This window comes from Passer domesticus, chromosome 1, assembly GCF_036417665.1.
Source record: "Passer domesticus isolate bPasDom1 chromosome 1, bPasDom1.hap1, whole genome shotgun sequence".
Classification (NCBI taxonomy): Eukaryota; Metazoa; Chordata; class Aves; order Passeriformes; family Passeridae; genus Passer; species Passer domesticus.
In genome coordinates, this window is record NC_087474.1 from 87425982 (window position 1) to 87444833 (window position 18852).

The 18852-nt window shown below is 39.3% G+C and overlaps 1 protein-coding gene across 3 annotated transcripts in view; it reads right to left on the reverse strand.

The window, feature by feature from the left end:
- Window positions 1-18852, reverse strand: part of TRIO (trio Rho guanine nucleotide exchange factor) — a 243488-nt gene that overhangs the window by 12737 nt on the left and 211899 nt on the right. Inside the window, exons 37-48 of one of the 3 annotated variants that reach the window (XM_064428332.1) lie at window positions 15645-15740; window positions 13386-13534; window positions 12635-12701; window positions 11150-11253; window positions 10475-10544; window positions 8894-8983; window positions 8146-8238; window positions 7508-7558; window positions 7215-7292; window positions 6079-6270; window positions 4980-5157; window positions 3383-4152 (exon numbers count right to left, since the gene is read on the reverse strand). In XM_064428332.1, coding sequence (XP_064284402.1) covers window positions 3383-4152; window positions 4980-5157; window positions 6079-6270; window positions 7215-7292; window positions 7508-7558; window positions 8146-8238; window positions 8894-8983; window positions 10475-10544; window positions 11150-11253; window positions 12635-12701; window positions 13386-13534; window positions 15645-15740 — 1938 coding nt within the window. The remainder of the gene's footprint in view (window positions 1-3382; window positions 4153-4979; window positions 5158-6078; window positions 6271-7214; window positions 7293-7507; window positions 7559-8145; window positions 8239-8893; window positions 8984-10474; window positions 10545-11149; window positions 11254-12634; window positions 12702-13385; window positions 13535-15644; window positions 15741-18852) is intronic. The other 2 variants (XM_064428342.1, XM_064428352.1) reach the window with 2 other exon arrangements.

Below are 18852 nucleotides of genomic sequence, written 5' to 3' on the forward strand. Positions count from 1 at the left end.
ACTCTTCATGATTTTGTTCATTTCCCCAGCAAGCATTTGTGAAAGCTAATTATGGCTGAGAAAGTGTACATTCAAAATCATATTACTTGCAGAACAAAAAGCCTACTCCTGATAACAAACCTATTGGAAATTATTTTTTAAAAGTAAGGCTTACTTTGTCCATTTGCATCTATTCCTTATATGAGGTTTAATAAATGGAAGTGTGAAAACCATCATCAGATGACACAATCTACTCCCTTAGCAATTATTTCTTTCTTGAAACATGTTAAAACCAAGGTGAATGGCCTACTAATGATGTGGCACAAAGTGTGTGTGTGTCTCTGTTTTGTCTCTGTTCTTACTTCAAATTGTTTCAGGTCACTCAGTGCCAGTGAGGGCTCAATGTGGCTCAGCAGAAGCTGAGCTGAAAGAAGGAAATGAGTATCCATGTCCTGGGTACTCCTACTGCTTATAGAGCAGAACCCCCTTAGTACCATCATGTGCTAGTAGCCTGTGGAAAACTTGGCATACAGGATTAAAACAGCAGCATTTTTCTTCCCCTCAAAACTGTCAAATATTTCTCAAATATTGAGGAGATGCAGAGGGGTTCAGTTAACAGCATGGTGCCCTGGGAGCCCTAAACATTGTGTTCTCTTGCAATCTGCTAAAGGCCTCAAACAAGTCACTCCATCCCTCTGTGCCTGTGCTTTCCTGAGGACTCTGGCTGAGAAACCAAGACATTTGGAATGGAACACTCTCAGATTACTAATTTCATAGCATGTTTAACACCCTGATGCTTGGAGTGCCAGTGACTCTGTACATTTTATTCTAGCTGGACTGTTATATTCAAATGAGTGACTCAAATCTTCTTTTTTGCCACATTAGAATGATTAAACATATGCTACCTCAGTGAGAAAGATCTCATTGTGGATTTTAACTCTACTAAAGGATATTTACATTAGTTTAAGATGCTGTCTTTCCAGTGGGAGAACTAATTTTTCCTCATTTAGAGGATGGTCTGCATGGCCTTTTGTATTATTAAGACCTTTCTATGAGTCAGGCAAACTGGGAACAGCTGAATCAAAGAAATTAAGTCTCATTTTCAGTCATTATTTAAATTAGGATGACAACTTGCTACATTCTTTTAACTAGATGGAAAACTACTCTATTTAAAAAAGCAGCTTTTGTTGACTCATCCTGTTAGACTTACAGGGAAAGATGAAGGAAAGTTGCAATATCAACCTAAGCCTCAAACCTTACCCCACACACTATTCCTGTTTCTTAGGATGCAGCAGAATTTGTGTAACTGCAAGACTGACCTTTCTATAACATAATGTTTCTTTCTGACATTTAAGTCTTGAAGGATCATAATAAACTCTGAATATTTCTTATGTTCAACGGGGACAGTTAAATCTGTTAAATAAACAACTGTCTGGTAACTACTAAGTGACAAATGTTCCTGAGAATGTGTTTATACCAGAATTCATTCTCACCACAGAGAGATAGCCTTTCCTTTTGCCTTCCAAGGAAGTAATTATTCTTGCACAGTAATGTTTTCTTACTGAAAGTACTTCTGGTCATCACTGACCTCAACTATGGGATTAGAGGAGGATCGAAAAACAAAATATAAAAAGTTCCTCCCATATTCCTCAACTAGCAAAACTTACTCTTTTTGTTCTTAGAAGTAATTTTTCCTTAAGTAATCGACCATAGCCATATGTGCATGTGTATATACATACAAAAATAGTTAAATCAAAATAAACCTTCACAACCCATCTTCTCCAACTTGTTCAATGTGATGTGGAATCCTGATGATTGGTCTAGAAATGAGGTTATAAATGAGGACTTATGGCCCATCTCAATTACCAAATAAAAGAGTTATATAGCTGTAAACACAGAGCTGTGAAGCAGAACACATGCATTCCAACATTATGTTTTACAGTGAGACAAAAACAAGCAATGGTGTCTTTGCTGAGATAGTATCAAAATCCAAATGTTTTGGAAACTCAGTGCCATCCCATCTTTCTCCTCTTTTCTTTATGCAGCAACCTGAATTAGTATTATGCAAGTACCACCATCTTAATTCATATACTGTGCAGTAAATGCAAAATACTCAAATTACCCTAGATTTTGCATTACATTACATCACATCACATTTTGCTAGACTGAAGATAAACACAAGACAGCTAAATAAAAAAAAAGCTGAAGGAAGATCAGGATAAAATTACAAAACATGCAAAGCATTAATTTTTTTTATTCTGAAGCTATTATAAAAGTAAGTATAAGAACTAAGAAATCAAGAAAGCTTTGTGTGTTAAACAGTTCTATAAGGAAACACATGCATTTAAAAAAGGTCCAGCAAGTTAGGTGATTTGCAAAACTGGTATTGTATACCATTTGTGAGAGAGTAGAAAAACAAACATTCATGAACACAATGCTTAGTGAGAGAAAAATCAAATGTGAGTTTGAAAAGAAAGGCATCATAACCTGCCTACTGCCTCCATGGCAAATGCCTCAACATTTCTGCTTTATATGTGCACGTGCCCCAGTGCTGGCTGTGTTGCTTTCCTGGTGGATGTTATTAGGGATAACGTAGATTCTGTTGACAGCCTGGATTTCTGCACAAACACACCTAGTGCACACTAAGAGGCTGAATCTCCAGAAAACCAAAACCAGTTCTTCTTGCAAAGGAGAAAAGACAAGTGGAGCGGGTAATCGTTTCGGTTGTAGTAGAAGTAGGATTATTGTTGCTAGGTTTTGTTGGCCTATTTTGAGTGGATTGCAGAAAGGTTCCTTGATCAAACACAGAATTTTAAAAGAGATTGATGTATAACAACTAAGGCTGAAAGGAGGTGGGTGGGGGGGAATACATTAATAAAAAAATAAAACTCAAGCAGCCCAAGGAACGTAGATGTCTCCACGAAGTTAAAACTCAACAGGACAATGGTGGGAAATCTGTGTGTGAAAGGGAAAAAAGCCCCAAGGCAATCTGCCAAAATCCTTAAGTCATATTTAAGTGCTGGCACAATGCATACCCCAAGTGCTCTGGCTGCCACGCTTCAGCATGTTAATAATGTGCCTTCAAATTAGAGACGAAAAAAGCAAGGACAGCAAGTTAGTAGGTATCAGCCTAGTGATCTATGTTTTCAGCAGAGGCAGAAATCGCATCTAATGTTAGCAGCTGCTTTTGTGTCTGTATACATAGCTATGTTTGCATGTATACACACACACAGGTAGACACTCTTGGATTTTTAATGCGCAGAAGATACCGGAACAGTTGATTATTTCAGAGCAGTGCAGCACCGGAGAGCCAGAAGTTAGTATGGAGAATGATGGCAACGCACAGAAAAGGAGCATGGAAGGTTTTAGAAGAGCTCGCAGGACAGAGGTGCTCCGCTCTTACCCCATTACTCTGGGTGGAGTGAACTGACTGCTCGCTGGTCGAGGAGCATGTGCTCATGCGGTCTGTGTCCTTGCTGTGTGAAGAGTGGCGGTGGACCTGCCGCTGCAGGGAGTCACTGTCCCCAGGGAAAGTGAAGGAGCCAGGGCGGCTGGCAGGGGATGCTGGGATGGAGCTCCAAAAGGAGCCCTTCTGCAGGGGGCTGCTGGGTGGAAAGGTTTCCTTGCCAAAAGGAGAAGGGAAAGTCGTGGACAGAGGAGAGTTCATTGGAGAGATGGCTCCTGGCCTTGGCTTCCCAAGCGTCAGTGATCCTATGCTGTTTCTTGTTCGACTGTCCTCTGAGATTCCACGTGAGTCTTTCTGGGCTCCATCAGCTGAGCCAGAAATGTTTCCTGCTGTCTTCCTGGGACTTTCAATAACTTTCATCTTGGGAATCTGTTCAGCTTCTCTCTGAGGACCATCCAGCTCTGCACTGGGAGGGTGCCTGTCTGGCTGGCTCAGACCAGCTTCTAAAGAGGTGTTGTAGTGTGGCAGGGAGTGATTGTGAATGGACATACCTGACATCTTGTCTGCCTCTGCTTGGGCCGAGGCTGCAGAGGAGACCAGGACTGGGGAATGGTGTCTGACAGGCTGGGGGATCCGGGATGGCCGGCTACGGCTGGAGCTGGGGATGCCACTACAGCTGCTGGGGCCGCCGCTGTTACCGCTGCTGCTCCCGCCGCCGCCTCCACCACTGCTGTGGTTCCTCTGGTACTCGATCGGGGACGTCAAGGCTGCAGCGGGGGCGAGGGGGAGGCGGTCAGGGGAAAGGGGGCAGGAAAGGGAACAGGAACAGTTTAAAACAGACATGTCTACTGGCAAAAAGGGGAGTGCTGTTCAAATAAATTTCCTTAGCAGTGGAAAGATGCCACAGACTTCAAGTCACTTTTCTGTATCTAACCTTTATGACCTGCTGCATCTACCTATATTAAAGACTAAAAATCTGAAACTAAGAAGATGTTTTCCTCTAGGATCACACTGTCAGCCAGCAGCCAAGTTGGGAAAAAACAGGTGTCACTCCACATTCTCTACTTGTTGTTACTTATTACAACCGTTTAAAAAAATCTAGGCTGGGACAACAACTGATGGTTATAAAAATAGAGCAAGAATCTTTTAGTGTCACAGAGGACAATACCACCTTCTACTTTTTTCCTGCAGAATCTGAATGTTGCTGCCACAATAAGATGCAACAACAATGGCCACCAAAATAACAAAAGCAAAACATATTCTGAATAGATGGTTAAAATTCCACTTGGATTTAGCCTTTAAAGGCTTGCAGTTGCTTAAAAGGGGTACACAAGCTCTCAACGGATGGCACCTATCTTGATTCACTCCTACAAAACATTTGGAAAATTTCACCAAGAGAACACCATGTAAATTCAGACTACCACTCATAATAAATGCAAGCATCTGTTCTGAAGCAGAAATGAGGCACATATCACCCAACTGTTCTGTATTAGTTCAGGAGAAAGGCAGCTTGCAAAACATTTCAAAGCCAAGAAAAAAGAGATGAGAGAAAAGTCATCCAATTACAAACTTTCAGTAAAAGAAAATAATTTACCATTTAAAAAGTTGCGCTGGTTTTCCAAAATTTGGTTAATTTCATGGATCCATAACTGGCGGACTCCCGGACTGGCAGAATGCAAAATAAAGGTCTCCGTGACATCGCCCGTTCTTGATGTTAGTGCAAATTTACATGGATCACTGTCCACATTTTCCTCCAGAGAAAGGCAACTCACCTTCATGAAAAAAAACAACATGTATTTTATGGGAAACATATCTTTAAAATCTCTTTCTTAGGAGTTCAGAGTCAGATCTTCAAATGACAACTACATGTTCCTGTAGTAAGATAATACCATAAAATGAAGTTATTTAATTCCAGTAAACAAAGAAATACTGTACAGCTAACTAACACACTATGCCGGAACAATCTCCAGCAGGTCAGCATGGTCCAATGTTCTTCATCCCTCACTTTCCTTTCAGATTAGTTAAAATGCTGAGCCTGCTATGGAGCTCTCTCTACCACTGGCCCCCAGTAAAGGCTTCAGCTGTAGATACAGCAATGCCTTGTACCTGTATATATATATTACAGCTCTTCAGCCAGGGCTATAAACAGGTCCAGGTGGCAGGCAGAGCACCAAGGTGAATTAGGGGAAGCAGAGTCCACCCAAAACACTTAATGAGTGCTGCTGAGTTCTAATATTATTAGTTTTTTTCAGGAAAATCTTGAAGTGGGGAAACACTTATTTTGTTTGAGGAATACCTACAAAGGTCACACTACCTGCAAATATTATCTACATATTTGGGTATCAGAAAGGATACAAAAAGAGTTATTATCTCTACTTGCAATGACTTTGCAATGCGGTGTACACACAGCACAGAGCTGAAAACTCTGTGAATACCTGTTCAGCACTTTGTTCAGAAGTCCTGCTTTGATATGCTTCATGCAGGAGGCATCACAGTAGTGGAATCCAAAGATCTCCACTAAACATTGAAGTGAGAACAAATTTGGTAGTAAGTCATTTCAGGAAATGACTGACACCTCATTGTGCTCTATGGCTGCACACATAACTGTCACTGGTGACTGCCCACAGAATGAGAAACTGTTACCTTAGCAGAGTTTGTGCAGGGGACACAAAAGACTCACACACAACAGTTACCTTGATACTGTTTTTAAACAAGAATCCGGGCATGGAGAAACCTTTCTTTTTATCTAGCAGCTCACTGAAAATGACAATCTGCTCAAACAGGAAGACCCGTCTTTCCTTGCAGCGTGGCAGAAGTCCTGCATCCTGGTCTGTAACCAAGAATGTGTCCTGGAGCAGGAGCTTACCCTGGGCTACAATTTTACCCTAAACAGAGAGGCAAGAAAAAACACATTTAGTGAAGTTCTTTGTTTCTTTCCCCAATCAACCTTTTTGAGCACATGTTCATGACAAATAGCTTTGTGTATTTCCCACCTTCCAACTGTTATTGACCACTATATATTCACTTCTCCTCCTATACACAATATACACAAGATATTCTTGTGCTCTTTCTCAAAAAACCACAAACATCAAAAACAAAAAAGAACCACACACACACAAAAAAAGCCCAAACCAAATCAAAACCAACCAACCGAAAAACCCCCAAACTAACCAAAACAAAAAACCCCAGACCAAACCCCAAAAATCCACACCACCCTTCTCAATTCATCCTGCATTTTGAGGCTTGGAACAGTAAGGCTTTCATTTCTCTATTCTGAATAACTCCAACAATTACTCATATAATCTTCCAGGATGCTGAGCAGGGGCAGATTTTGAGTTCATGTCTGCATCACAGAATATAAAAAATTTTGCAAGTAGAACATGTGTCTGTGGCCTGCCTGAGTGTGGCATCCTGCTTCAGTAGCCAATTTCCATCTCTTCTAGACTTAACAAAACAAGGAGGACTACAGCTGCCTCAAGTACATGATGGACCTTAGTGACTCCTCCTTTGTCTACACTACTGAAGTCAGGTCTGCTCACCTGCTGATAACTAATTATTTCAGTGTGTTGCAATCCCTTAGCTAACAAGGGAACTGTAGTAAGACTGGCCCTTTCTTGATTTTGCAGTTTATCTGGTGTGACTGATACGGCAGGTAATGTTTCCCAGGAAAAAGTCCTTGGCAGGGCTAAGACTTGATTTTTTATTTACTGCATTTTGCACCAGTTAACCATACAGTGAAGAAGCACTGTACACATTTCTCCTCACAATATTAATGATTAATTTCTAGAGAACCTGACAAAATCTCTAAGCAAAACTCCAGCCAACTTACATCAAATCCTTGCAGGCGGCCAACATTCATCATGTCATTACACCGTTTTGGTACTATACACATGACCTCTACAGCTTTCTGTTCAAGACAAAGAAAAAGTCAAAGCTTTATTTTCCAAATGAGTTAGCAGCATAAAATTTTATTTAATACGGTTGCTTTAGAACAGAAATGCAAGAAGTAAACACTTATAATCACTTTCTCAGGAAGATCAGAAAAGGAAAATGACTCTGCCAGAACAAAAGAAGTTCTGAGTTAAAAGAATTCCTATCACTAAGAGAAAATGTCTCAAGTACCTCTAGTTCTGTTGTGTCAAGATTAGCCTTTTTAGAATACTTGAGGAAGTCCTGAAAAAGAAAAAAAAAATCAAGTAATATTTCTTTTCTCATTAATCATCAACAAGAAATCTTAGAAAATCTGAATTTGATATTCTCTGTCAAAATATGACAGACTGCAGAAGAACCATTTGGATGTAACTCATACAAAACATATGCTAAGGCGATGACCTCTGTGCTACACAGGGGTGCTCTTCAGTGAACACTTATGTGATATTAAAATGATTGCAGGTGTAGCTGGAAAAGCTGTGATGAGTCCCAACAACTTCTATCATGTTTACATCTGAAAACAGTTCAGAGTTCCTTCTCCCATTCCTATGACACTGGTACAAATTTTAAACATTTCCATGGCCTAAACATTTGGTCTTTAACTGTTAAAAGAAAAAAACAAATTTCTGCCCAAGCCATCTACTGCAATTTCTATAACTACCTGAATGTGCTCAGAAAACAATCACATGACATTGCTTACAAAGCTGGGTTCTGTTAGGGAAAGGGGTGGGAAAAACATCAGCATTAAAATTTTCTTAAAAAAGAAAACCTATCTGTTAACACATCTATAACATATCTATTAACACAACTCATTCATCTCATCACTTTACCTTTAGTAACAGCTGGTATTTCATAATTCTCTGCACAGGTTTTATTAGCAAGTCTGTGAGCTGAAGTCTGTGGCCCAGGCGTTGCTTTAGATCCTGAAAGTTGTAAAACAAACATTTTTGTTTGTTTGGTTAGAAAGACCTTTGTTTTGTTGAGTTAGAAACACAGCATATGTATCAATATATGGAGATAAATATATATCTTAGAAACCAAGGTTATATCAGTATTAATTGTTATCACATCAGAAATTGGCAAAAGTCAGAAAATAATCTCATTTCAGTTAGCAAAAGCTAATGACTTTTGCTCCTAAGCTAATCTCTTTTTTGCTTCACCTAATCACTGTTGCTCCCAAGGTATTCCCTTCTGCAAGCATCTTTCACGTTTTCCTTGACAAGGCTTCAGAGTGAACTGTAATTTTTCAGTCACAGGCTGTATACAGCCCATTTTCAACAGTGATCTCTGCTTATCCAGAATTGTTATTTATTGCTATAAAAAATGCACTGGTAACTGCCTGGGCTAAGGCTACTAAGGCTAAGACTCTACCGATTAATCACTATCTTATACCTAATCTTTAGTTTTCATCTCTAGGTGTCTGTATAAGATTTGAGAAATCAGAACAGAAATGGCAAAAAATTGCAATTTAAAACATTAACAACAATATCTGCTGCATTTTTTTGGTTTTTTTTTTTTCTGGTTTGACCAACAGATTTGAAAATCCTTCACCTCACATATCCCCTCCCATGAACTTACCTCAAAAAAAGTATCAATGTATTCTGAGACAATGTGCTCAGACTTTGGTTTGTTTTGGCAGTAAACTATGTACATGTGCAACCTTCTCTCCTAGAGGAACAAAGACACAAAATGATACATCAATATCAAGAAAAACACATGCCAGATTAAAATGGAGTATTATTTTAAGAAGTATGGCAGTTCATATGTATGCACTTAAAAAGACCCCTTAAAGGAAAAGAAGCAGTTACATATGCAGAAATTACAGACCTGAAAACACATTTATTTGGGAACATCGTTATGATTTCAGAAAGGCAACACAAGTGAAAAAAAATTCCCACAGCTATAAATCCTCCTGAATGACAGGTGTTCAGAGATGATAACTCAGCAGGTCCCACAATAAAGTTAAGCATGAAAATAGTTCTATTTTTCTTTCACCAAGAGCCATGGAAAGTTCGACAAGATGACCCCACAGTGATCCCTTCCAATCTTACCCATTCCATCATTCTGTAATGGAGCCTTTGAAAGACAGTATTTTTTATTCTCTTTTAATAATGTGATTTTTATTGAAATTTATTAGAATAATTACCTCCTCCTGTTTACATGTACAGAACAGTTAGAAGAAAACTTTCATGTCTTTTATTTATTATTGGCTGTCCTACTGGAGATTGGATGGGGATGTAGGTGATGAAGCCTGGATATGGAGGCACTGGCATTTTTTAACTCTGATCCTTTATCTTGTGCATGTGCTTTTAACACCAAAGCAACAGCAAAAGAGAGAGAAAATAACTTATGCCTTTAAGATTTATTCTTGATTACTGACATCTCTGTTTAAGAAATACAGACATACCTACTCCAAAATCTTTCCTATCATGTTGCTAGGATTTGTTTGGGGTTAGAGGCTTTGCTTCCCAGAGACTTACAGAGTACTGACCAGCAAAGATAAATGGTAAGAAAGAAATGAAAAAATAAGATGGAGATTGGAAAGGACACAGGACACAGATTAAGAACAGGAACTGAATCATTGTGTTCTAGCTGATAGGGTTTTGCTAGAGGATGCTGTAATAGCATCACAGCTTGCCTTTCCATCTGTAGTGGTAAAGGTGCCTTTTAAAGACAACTCAATTACAAATAATACCAGGAGAAAGTAAAACAGCAATCAGAAACAGGGAGAGCTACTTCCCACAGGTTTCCCACTTTGCCAGCAACAAATTCTCAGAAGGGGAAAGGATACAGAACTAGAACACACTCAAACTGGAAGAAGAATGAGGCTCTTTCCTATTTTTATTTCTTATATTCCATGCTATTGCACGGATACCTGGGATTAGAAGGCTGGTGTCACATGAAATGATGATTCCTTTGCACTGAAGTGTAACTGAATAGAGAAAAGGGGCCCACATTCATGTTCCCTCTCCACAGGAAGGTACTGGGGACAAAGACTAGCACATTTACTTCTTTTATTTATAGGCTCTTAAAAGTTATCTCTCCACCTCTTACAAGTGAAGAACATTGTACAGCACTTTCTTAACTGTGTTGTACTTAACAGTCAATCATGTTGGTCAGCAGCAGCAATAGTTTGCCAAAAAAGACACTTGTACTTACATGTTTAACAAACAGGGATCCCAGCTTTTCTGGATCTTCAAGGCACTTCTCCAACTCTCCTAAAAAGAAGCTGAACATAAACAGAATAAACAGTGTTTTTTCTGACATCACACATTATAGAAACAGGTAATTGCAGAAACAGGTCTTACTGCAAGGCAAGACACTTTTGTGCTCCTATCAGCAGCATTGGATATTAATGTATGTCCAAACTGACAAAGGTAACAGTGTAACATTTCAACACAGCTTTTTAAAAGGACATGCTGAATCCATGCCAAGATGAATAAAAACACCTGGCATTCACTAATACAATTATTAAATTTCATATATATTGATTGAAAACCTTCCCCTTCCTAATCTGAATGCTTGAGATGCTAATGTTGCCTTGCTAACCACACCTAACAAATTCTTATGACTGTATTGTTAAAGAGAAAGCAATGCACAAAGTTCTGTCAATATTAGAGATCCTCAGCTGAAGTACTTGCTATATATATATATAAAAAATATATATATACACAGGCATCTTTCTTTAAAGCAAATCTTCACACCAACATTTGTAAGCCGAAGTTACATTTTCTACAACTCAAAGCACAAAACCAACTTCATTTGCCTTGTATCTGAATATCTGAGGAAATAATTCCTAAACTCGATCTAATATTTTTAAGGTACAATACGTACTCTCTGTGCCAGTCATAAATCTGGTGAATGTTTCCAAATACAATCTTGTCTTTGCCTTTCATATCATCAGGTACACCATCTTCCTTCATAAGTGCCATATAACCCTGCAACAGTCCAAGTGAAATTCACTGTGAACATTCTTACTTAAAAAAAAGTCAGTTGTCTTCTAGTCCCCCTTTTCCCAGAAGATATCCAATGGCAACAACTGCTTGGGACACAAATTCAAACCAGAAAGCACAACATAAAGCACAGACAGAAAGTATCACAAATTGAGGTGAGGCTGTCTACACAACAGTGCTAGAAAAATTATTTCACTGTCTAATTTAGCCTTTGTGAACAGGATCGGAGCATGAAGGAGGGAAACTTCCACAGCCTTTCTCCTTACTGCCTGAAGTGTCAGAGCCACTGAAGTGGCTTCTGTGCTGCTTTGCTCTGTGTCTCTTATTTCACTAACCCCACACCAAATTGCACTGAGGAGGAAACTGCCCATGGGAATGCACTCCATGCACTACTGCTTGCAGTATGAGCAAACCAAACACAAAAAAATAAAAATAAACTCTGTTAGCAAGCTTTCTTGCTGCAATAAAGTTCCTTTTATATTTTCCCATACTCCCATCTTAGTTTTGGTGTCTACACAGCTGTCTCACTGAACAATTCTACCATATAGTTAAATTGGGATTGTTTTCAATTTTGTAACATTCATGTAACTCTATTTCTACTTCCCCCCCCCCAGTAGTTCTATTCCTCAATAGCCAGGCCTGGATTTGGTTTGCCAAGTGTATGTTTTGATGTCCAGCATCTTCACCAGAAATTATGTTGTTATTATTTACAAAAGCACATCTATTCAGACTCCTAATGCACCCTTTAAATACTGTAAAAACACTATCACAATGCTGATTGTTCTTTCCCTCCCTGCCTCCAAAATCGAGTGTAAGAATTAAACTTTATTAGGCTAAAATTCACTGTCATGCTCATTCTTTCTACTCTTCCAAATGCATTTTGTTGGTAGCTGAAGACTGTGGGGAGATATGTGATGTTATCTCATTTTACAGCAGGGGAAGCTAGGAAGTCTAAGAGAAGCCTAGTGGTAGGAGAGGAAGGAGGACTTTCAAGTCTTGATAGCCGCTCTGTATGCTGAGGTACAATTTTTTTTTTTTTAATTTATATGTGCTAAATAAACCCACTGTCTACTAGCACAACATCAGGCCAGAGGTAGGAATTAAAAAAAAAAAAAAAGAAGACAAAGAACTACACTCCTTAAAAGAACAAGGTGAACACAGTAACAGAAAAAAGGAGTAAAATGTGATGTAGCATTTTTATACATTAAAAGCTTACAGAAGGGAAAACTCAGAATGTAACCTTGCACATTTTTAGTCACTTCCTGTGTATCATTTTGTAAAACATAGTGAGGCTCAAGCTACATAGCTGGTTAGTAATACATTTAAAAAAAAAAAGAAGAAATCAAGAGAATTAAAAGCATCATACCTCAACTACATAGCCCAGATCTCGCACATAATCTCGCTCTGTCTCCACTAATTCCTGTAAGACATAGCTACAGTGGAAGGAAAAAGGTGAACAAATATTAAAAAATGGAACAGATTTTTCAAGAGGATTAATGGCATATGATTTTTTTGACATTTGCAGTCACATATGTTTGATAGAACTGAAATGGAAGAATTAATGTACATTGGTTCTTAGCAAGATACTGCTTTGACTTTGAAACTGGACAAGGCTTGCTTCTGTTTATCCAAAATCAGATGTTTTCTTAAACATGACATTAAAATTAAACATTTAACTATTGTTTAAAATAAAATGCTATTATGTCTCTGGTCTGGAGACTCTTAGCTATATGGACAGTTATTTCCACACACAAGTTTAAAAAAATTGAAACCAGGCATGTTTTTATTCTACCATGGTAACAGTTTACTACTACATAGAGAAATGAAGCATGGGTTGGAATAGAATGAGGGGAATGACCACTTTTTTCAAGCCTAATAGACCTTTGGACATTTAAAGATCAGAATCTTCCCAAATAAATTACAGTGAAATGCAGCACAAGTCAAACACAGGTATGACTAGAATTAAAAATCACAGATTGAATGTCACGGAGAAATGTGACCACATGCTTGACATCTAACACAAGTCCTCCCTTGCATTTTCAGACTAACAGCTTCTGCTGCCAGGTCAAAATAAGCTTGTTAAAAAAAAAAAGGAAATTGTAAAAAACTGGTCTTACTGTCGTCTTTTTAAGGAGCTGGATTTCCTTTCCTCCATCTCATCTATGGGTGACGAGGAGGATAGAAGGGAATTATCTGAAGGGTTGAAGGATGGACTGCTGCTGTCACCTTGATCTACCAACAAGGAACTTGGACGGTCCTCCAGAGCCTGAGAAGGTATTCAAGACAGTCAGCAACAATGGTTTATTTCTCCTTTATTCACATTCACAGGGACATTACAAGCTGCTGTACAGCAATCTATGGGAGATCAATTACTTTTATGTATTGTGGCAAAGCAAGTCACAAGCCTCCAGGAAACCAGGCAACAACATGGCTTTCCATGACAACTGAGCCTTTGAAGCACATTGGAGAAGCACATTTGAGATGACAGTCTTTCCTTCACAGGAAAATAAAGGAGCTGAACTGGTTTGAGCAGCAGCGGCTAAAAGTTGGACTCTCCTGTTCAGGATGCAAGCACTTCTATGGTGGGAGCGGCACAAATGTGTCCTCATGGCCAGGGATTAAATTATATTTGTCATATTTGACTTCTGGCATATACAAGTTACTTTCAACAATAAATACGACATCTTTAAAGGATATTTTTATGATGTTACATTTTTAACTCAAGAGAAGTGGTGTTCTCTGTCAGACGTTTTGGTTATCTTAATAAAAAGCCAAAGTAGCATCTCAGTGAAGGAAATAATGACTTCTACACTGACAATGTTGTTTATGAGCTTGTTCAGATCCTAGAAAAAAGTCCCTGTATCCTCTTCTAGATACACTATCTCCCTTGCATGGACTCCACAGTGTTCTGTTTGTATAAAAGATGAAGAAGCAATAGGAGGAAATAATATGAATATCTTCTATGAAGTATTCATTGGATTTCTTTAATTCAAGCCCATCATCTTGGATCAAGCCACAGCTATGTTTCACATTTTCCCTGCATGTGATACAGCCTTATTGAAAGACACATTTACTTCACCAGGGTGGGGTTCAGCTATAATCTATGTTCTTTCCTCACAAAAAGTAAAAACCAATAATGATATGACTAGCCCAAAACCCAGGGGAAGCTGAACCTTGGCTAAAACTGTGAAATGAGAACATCTCCCACAAGGACTTTATGCATGGATCATTAAGTTATATCCACTGCTAGGCAGCCTGAAAGACACATGGACTACCAAACTTTCCATTTACAAAAGACTGTTGAATTTTGCCACAGATTACTTTGTATTCACCCTGCTGGTGTAAGAGAAGTAGAAAGCAAAGTTAATACCCAAGAGAGTACAGAAATTATTTTTTGCAATAATGCAATTTTCTCTGAATGAGAGAGCAGAAAATATAATTTCTAGTTGTGAAAGTTAAAGCTGCTTCAATTTAGAATGAACCTGGAAAATATCAACCTCTGATAACATGGGGCTGCCATGCTTTGCATTGCTTTGCTATGCTTTGCATTTTTCACAAAGGCACTTCCTATTGAGCCCAAGAGGGGCTATGCTGCAAAAGATGTATTTTAAGGTTTTGAGGAAATCCAGAATTGCTGAGGAACCTCTTGAGACTATACAGTCCAATCTCAAACAGGGTCAGCCAGAGAAGTTTTTTCCCAAACTGGGTCAAGCTGGATTTTGAATACAAAGGCCTTCCTGGAATCATGCATATAATGAGAATCTTCAGAAACATAGAAACTTTAAAACATGTCAATGACAATCTTCAGAAACATGGAAAATTTAAAACATAGAAAACTAAAAAAAGTTTACACAAATTCTTCCTACTTAATTTGTTAGCAAGGATGGAGGCACTGACATGCAAAATGCTCCCTTTACTCTCCTACTTATTTCATATCATGTTGCCTAAAGAGCAACCAGATAACATAAATATTTCTGTTATTAGGGACACCTGCTTTACTGCTACCCTCATAAGATTTGCAATAAATTTAGTTCCAGGGATTCTTCACATAAAGGTCTATTAGTCTAAGACCCTGGGTCTTTGCATTCTTTTTACTAACAGGACATTTTCTTTTGACTAACAGGACATAGTAAATTTTCTACCATCTCCTCTCTTCCTCCTGTTTATTGCTTTTTTTCTCCTCTACATTGCCATTTACCTATTCAGCAAATGCTTTTTTACAAAATATGACCCTATACATCGACCCACAAAGTGACTTCGGAAACACACAGCAAATTTTACAAGTCAGCATGAAACATGCAGGTTTTCTCTGAATAGCAAGCTGGGACTTGAAGACACAAGTTCTTCAGACACGTGCCCCTGCTGGTCAGTCTCACCATTTTACTTTTGACGAGCTCCTCAATGGCACTGACGAGTTCTGCAGCACTGGGCGTCTCGGAGCTTGTCGGCCGCACCAACAATCGAGAAGAAGTCTGTGCAAGGACACAAAGGAAGGAGAGTCCCAGAGTTAGCCCAGTTCTTGCTCAAGATCAAGAGACTCCCTTCACTTCTCTGTCAGACAAAGGTACCTGACATGTACTCTCAGTGTCATATAACACTAAGATCATCCCTTCCAAACTGAGCAGCTGGAGTTGGAAGTTTCAAGTAAACCCCACAGAAGTTAAATGCTGGGATAAAAATTCCTGTTCCTACATGCAATAGAAGTCGAGGAAATATAATTGCTGATAATTCCTGGCAAATAGCTATGAAAATTGCCTGAGCTGACCCAATGGACAACAGTTTGTTAACCTATTTTATTGCTGCTTAAACAAAGCAACAACTGAAGAACACAAAGAGAAATCAAGAAGACTTGAAATAAAGGAGGAAGCACTATTATGTTAAGAAAATATACACCAATAACTCAGGGGCATTTACTTTTCTAAAAGAGCTGGAGTATATTGCCCAGATTCAGATGGGAAATTGAGCTCACCATTCCTTGTGCCATCCATTTTTCCCAATGGTATGTGTAGAGCACAGAAGATCTCTGGCCTCATAAGCTATAAAATGCCAGTTTATAGATACAACTGAAGGTAAAAGGTGTTCACAGTAAAGGATTCTGGGAGAAGGTCATTAAATTCAGCCTCAGTAATTTGCAAACAGAGTTGTTTGCATATTACGTTTATCATTTAGTAACTGTAAAGTGGAAACAGGGTGTAATATGAACTGTACTTCATATTACGAACAGCACAGTGAGCATCATGCAGCACAGGGCAAGCTGTCCTGCAAACGTTTCCAACAAACCAGACAAAGAAACAGCACAAATAATGACTCAACACAAGAGGTTCTGCTCAAACCAAGCATGGGTGTAGCAAGACTCCCCATAAGTAAACACAAAAAAAAAAAAAAAAGAATACACAGATTTTAGGTAGTTTGCCTTGTATTTGCCTTATTTGGAAAGGAAAGCAGGGGCTGGGTAAGCAAAGGAAATACAGATAATTTTAAACGGAAAGATATGGGAACTGAGCCAAAGCAGAGACAGAACACAAGTCAACATAATGCTGCATCAGAATTTACAAAAAGAGAAAACAAAAAGCAAAAATAATTAGTTTCATATTAACACAGCTGATCTTGAAACTTTTAATACTGCTTATCCAAAAATTAAATGCAAACAACTTTTAAACTGCCACCAAATGCAAATCCATGACGTGCGCAATGATTCTGCTGAATGAAGGAATGCATATAGTGTGCAGATGAGCTCTTAGGGGAGAAAATGGTTGTGTTATTTAGTGCTATTAAACAAATCAGCATGGCCTAACACATGATGTTTGCATGCACACCAAAAACTGAGCAATCCCACAAGCTGGCCTGTCATTTAGGCAATTTACATGCTCCTGACATCTGACTGTTGACCAGGTTTTCCACAGCTTGTGCCTGCATGTGGGTTTTCACTTTGGGTGCAGAGCTCAGGATAGTCTTAAAAAACACTGTCAGTGTTGAAATCAGGTTCTGGTTATTGCCTCTTTTATTGCTCTGTTGGGGTATGTGGGATGTGAACTAAAACTTCAGAACTGTGATTTCCAGTGCCTGTGCTTATAGCACGTATAATCTGAAAAAGAAGGAGCTGCATAGATAAAAATCCTTGCTGACATTCCTGATGATGCACTCTGGGAGCAGAACACATCCCTTGCACAGAAAAGAAGGAAAAGCTGGAGGGAGCAACTGAGCTCAAGCATGTATGAGATGCTGCTAAGGGCCCACAGCAGGCTGGGAAGGGAAGGAGAAACCCAGCAAACAGGGAGTTTCCAGCACTGAGCAGGAGCTCTGGAGAGAAAGAAATGCTTGCAGGGAGGCAGAGATGAATGCCAAGTTTCTGAGGTCACAGAAAGGAGGAGACATTCCTTGAGATCCGGAGTAGCTGAGCAACCCAAGAAACCACCCAGCATGGCAGGAATGTGAAGAAGGACTCCACCCAGAAGGCAGACAACTGGGAACTTGTTTGCAAGCCTTTATTGATCAGTAACTCTATCAAGAGAGCCAACTACCTTCTCCTGGGTAAAACTTTGCTCTGGCTTCTCACTTCTGTGTTCCAATAAAGTATTTACTTAAGGTGATAGAAGTTGGTGGTGTGTGGACTTCAGAGAGGCACACACAACCTCCCAGGATGCCCCCATGAGGGGACCTTTTGCCTCCCACCATGAAGGATAAATATTGCATAATAACAACACATTGCAGAAGAATCACTGCTTACATGCTTTGAAAAATTATGGTATAATATTAACTTTACCAAGTTTAAACTTTTCTGAAGTCTTCTCTAAATGTAGTTTCATCTACTTTAAAGACTGTCCCACCATGCATTTACTGATGTGGGTACATGTTAGCCTTTTAAGAAGTTGTGCTGGTTTTGGCTGGGGTAGACTTAATTTTCTTAACAGTGGCTGGTATGGAGCAGCATTTTGGATTGGTGCTAATAAAAGTGTTGATAACACGGAGATGTTTTTGTTATTGCTGAGCAGGGCTCACACAGAGCCAAGGCCTTTCTTGCTTCTTTGTACTGCCCTGTTGGTGAGGAAGCTGGGGGTGCTTGGGAGGAGTCACCAAGGGGTCTCACCAGACCCGGTGACCCCAACTGAGCAAAGGGACATTCCAGACTATGTGACATCATGCTCAGTGTATAAAGTGGAAGGAAGGAGAAGGAAGGGGAGGACATTTGGAGTGATGGCATTTGTCTTCCCAAGTCACCATTATACCTGATGGAGGCCCTTCTCTCCTGGAGATAGCTGAACACCTGCCTGCCCATGGGAAGCAGTGAATTAATTCCTTGTTTAGCTGTGCTTGTGTGCATGGCTTTTGCTTAATCTCAATTCACATGTTTTCTGTCTTTTACTTGATCCATTCTCTCCCTGATCCCACTGGCAGGGGAGTAAGCAAGCAGCTGGGTGGTAGTTGGTGGCTGGATGGGTTTAAACCACAACAGTAGTGAAAATAAAATTTACTGGAGATGGAAAGCTACTTAAAGAGTCTTTCTCTACTGTGGTACAGGTCTGACTTTGCACCAGAAATACAGAAGTAAGCAGACACTAGCTGACAAGCATATCCCTTTATGCA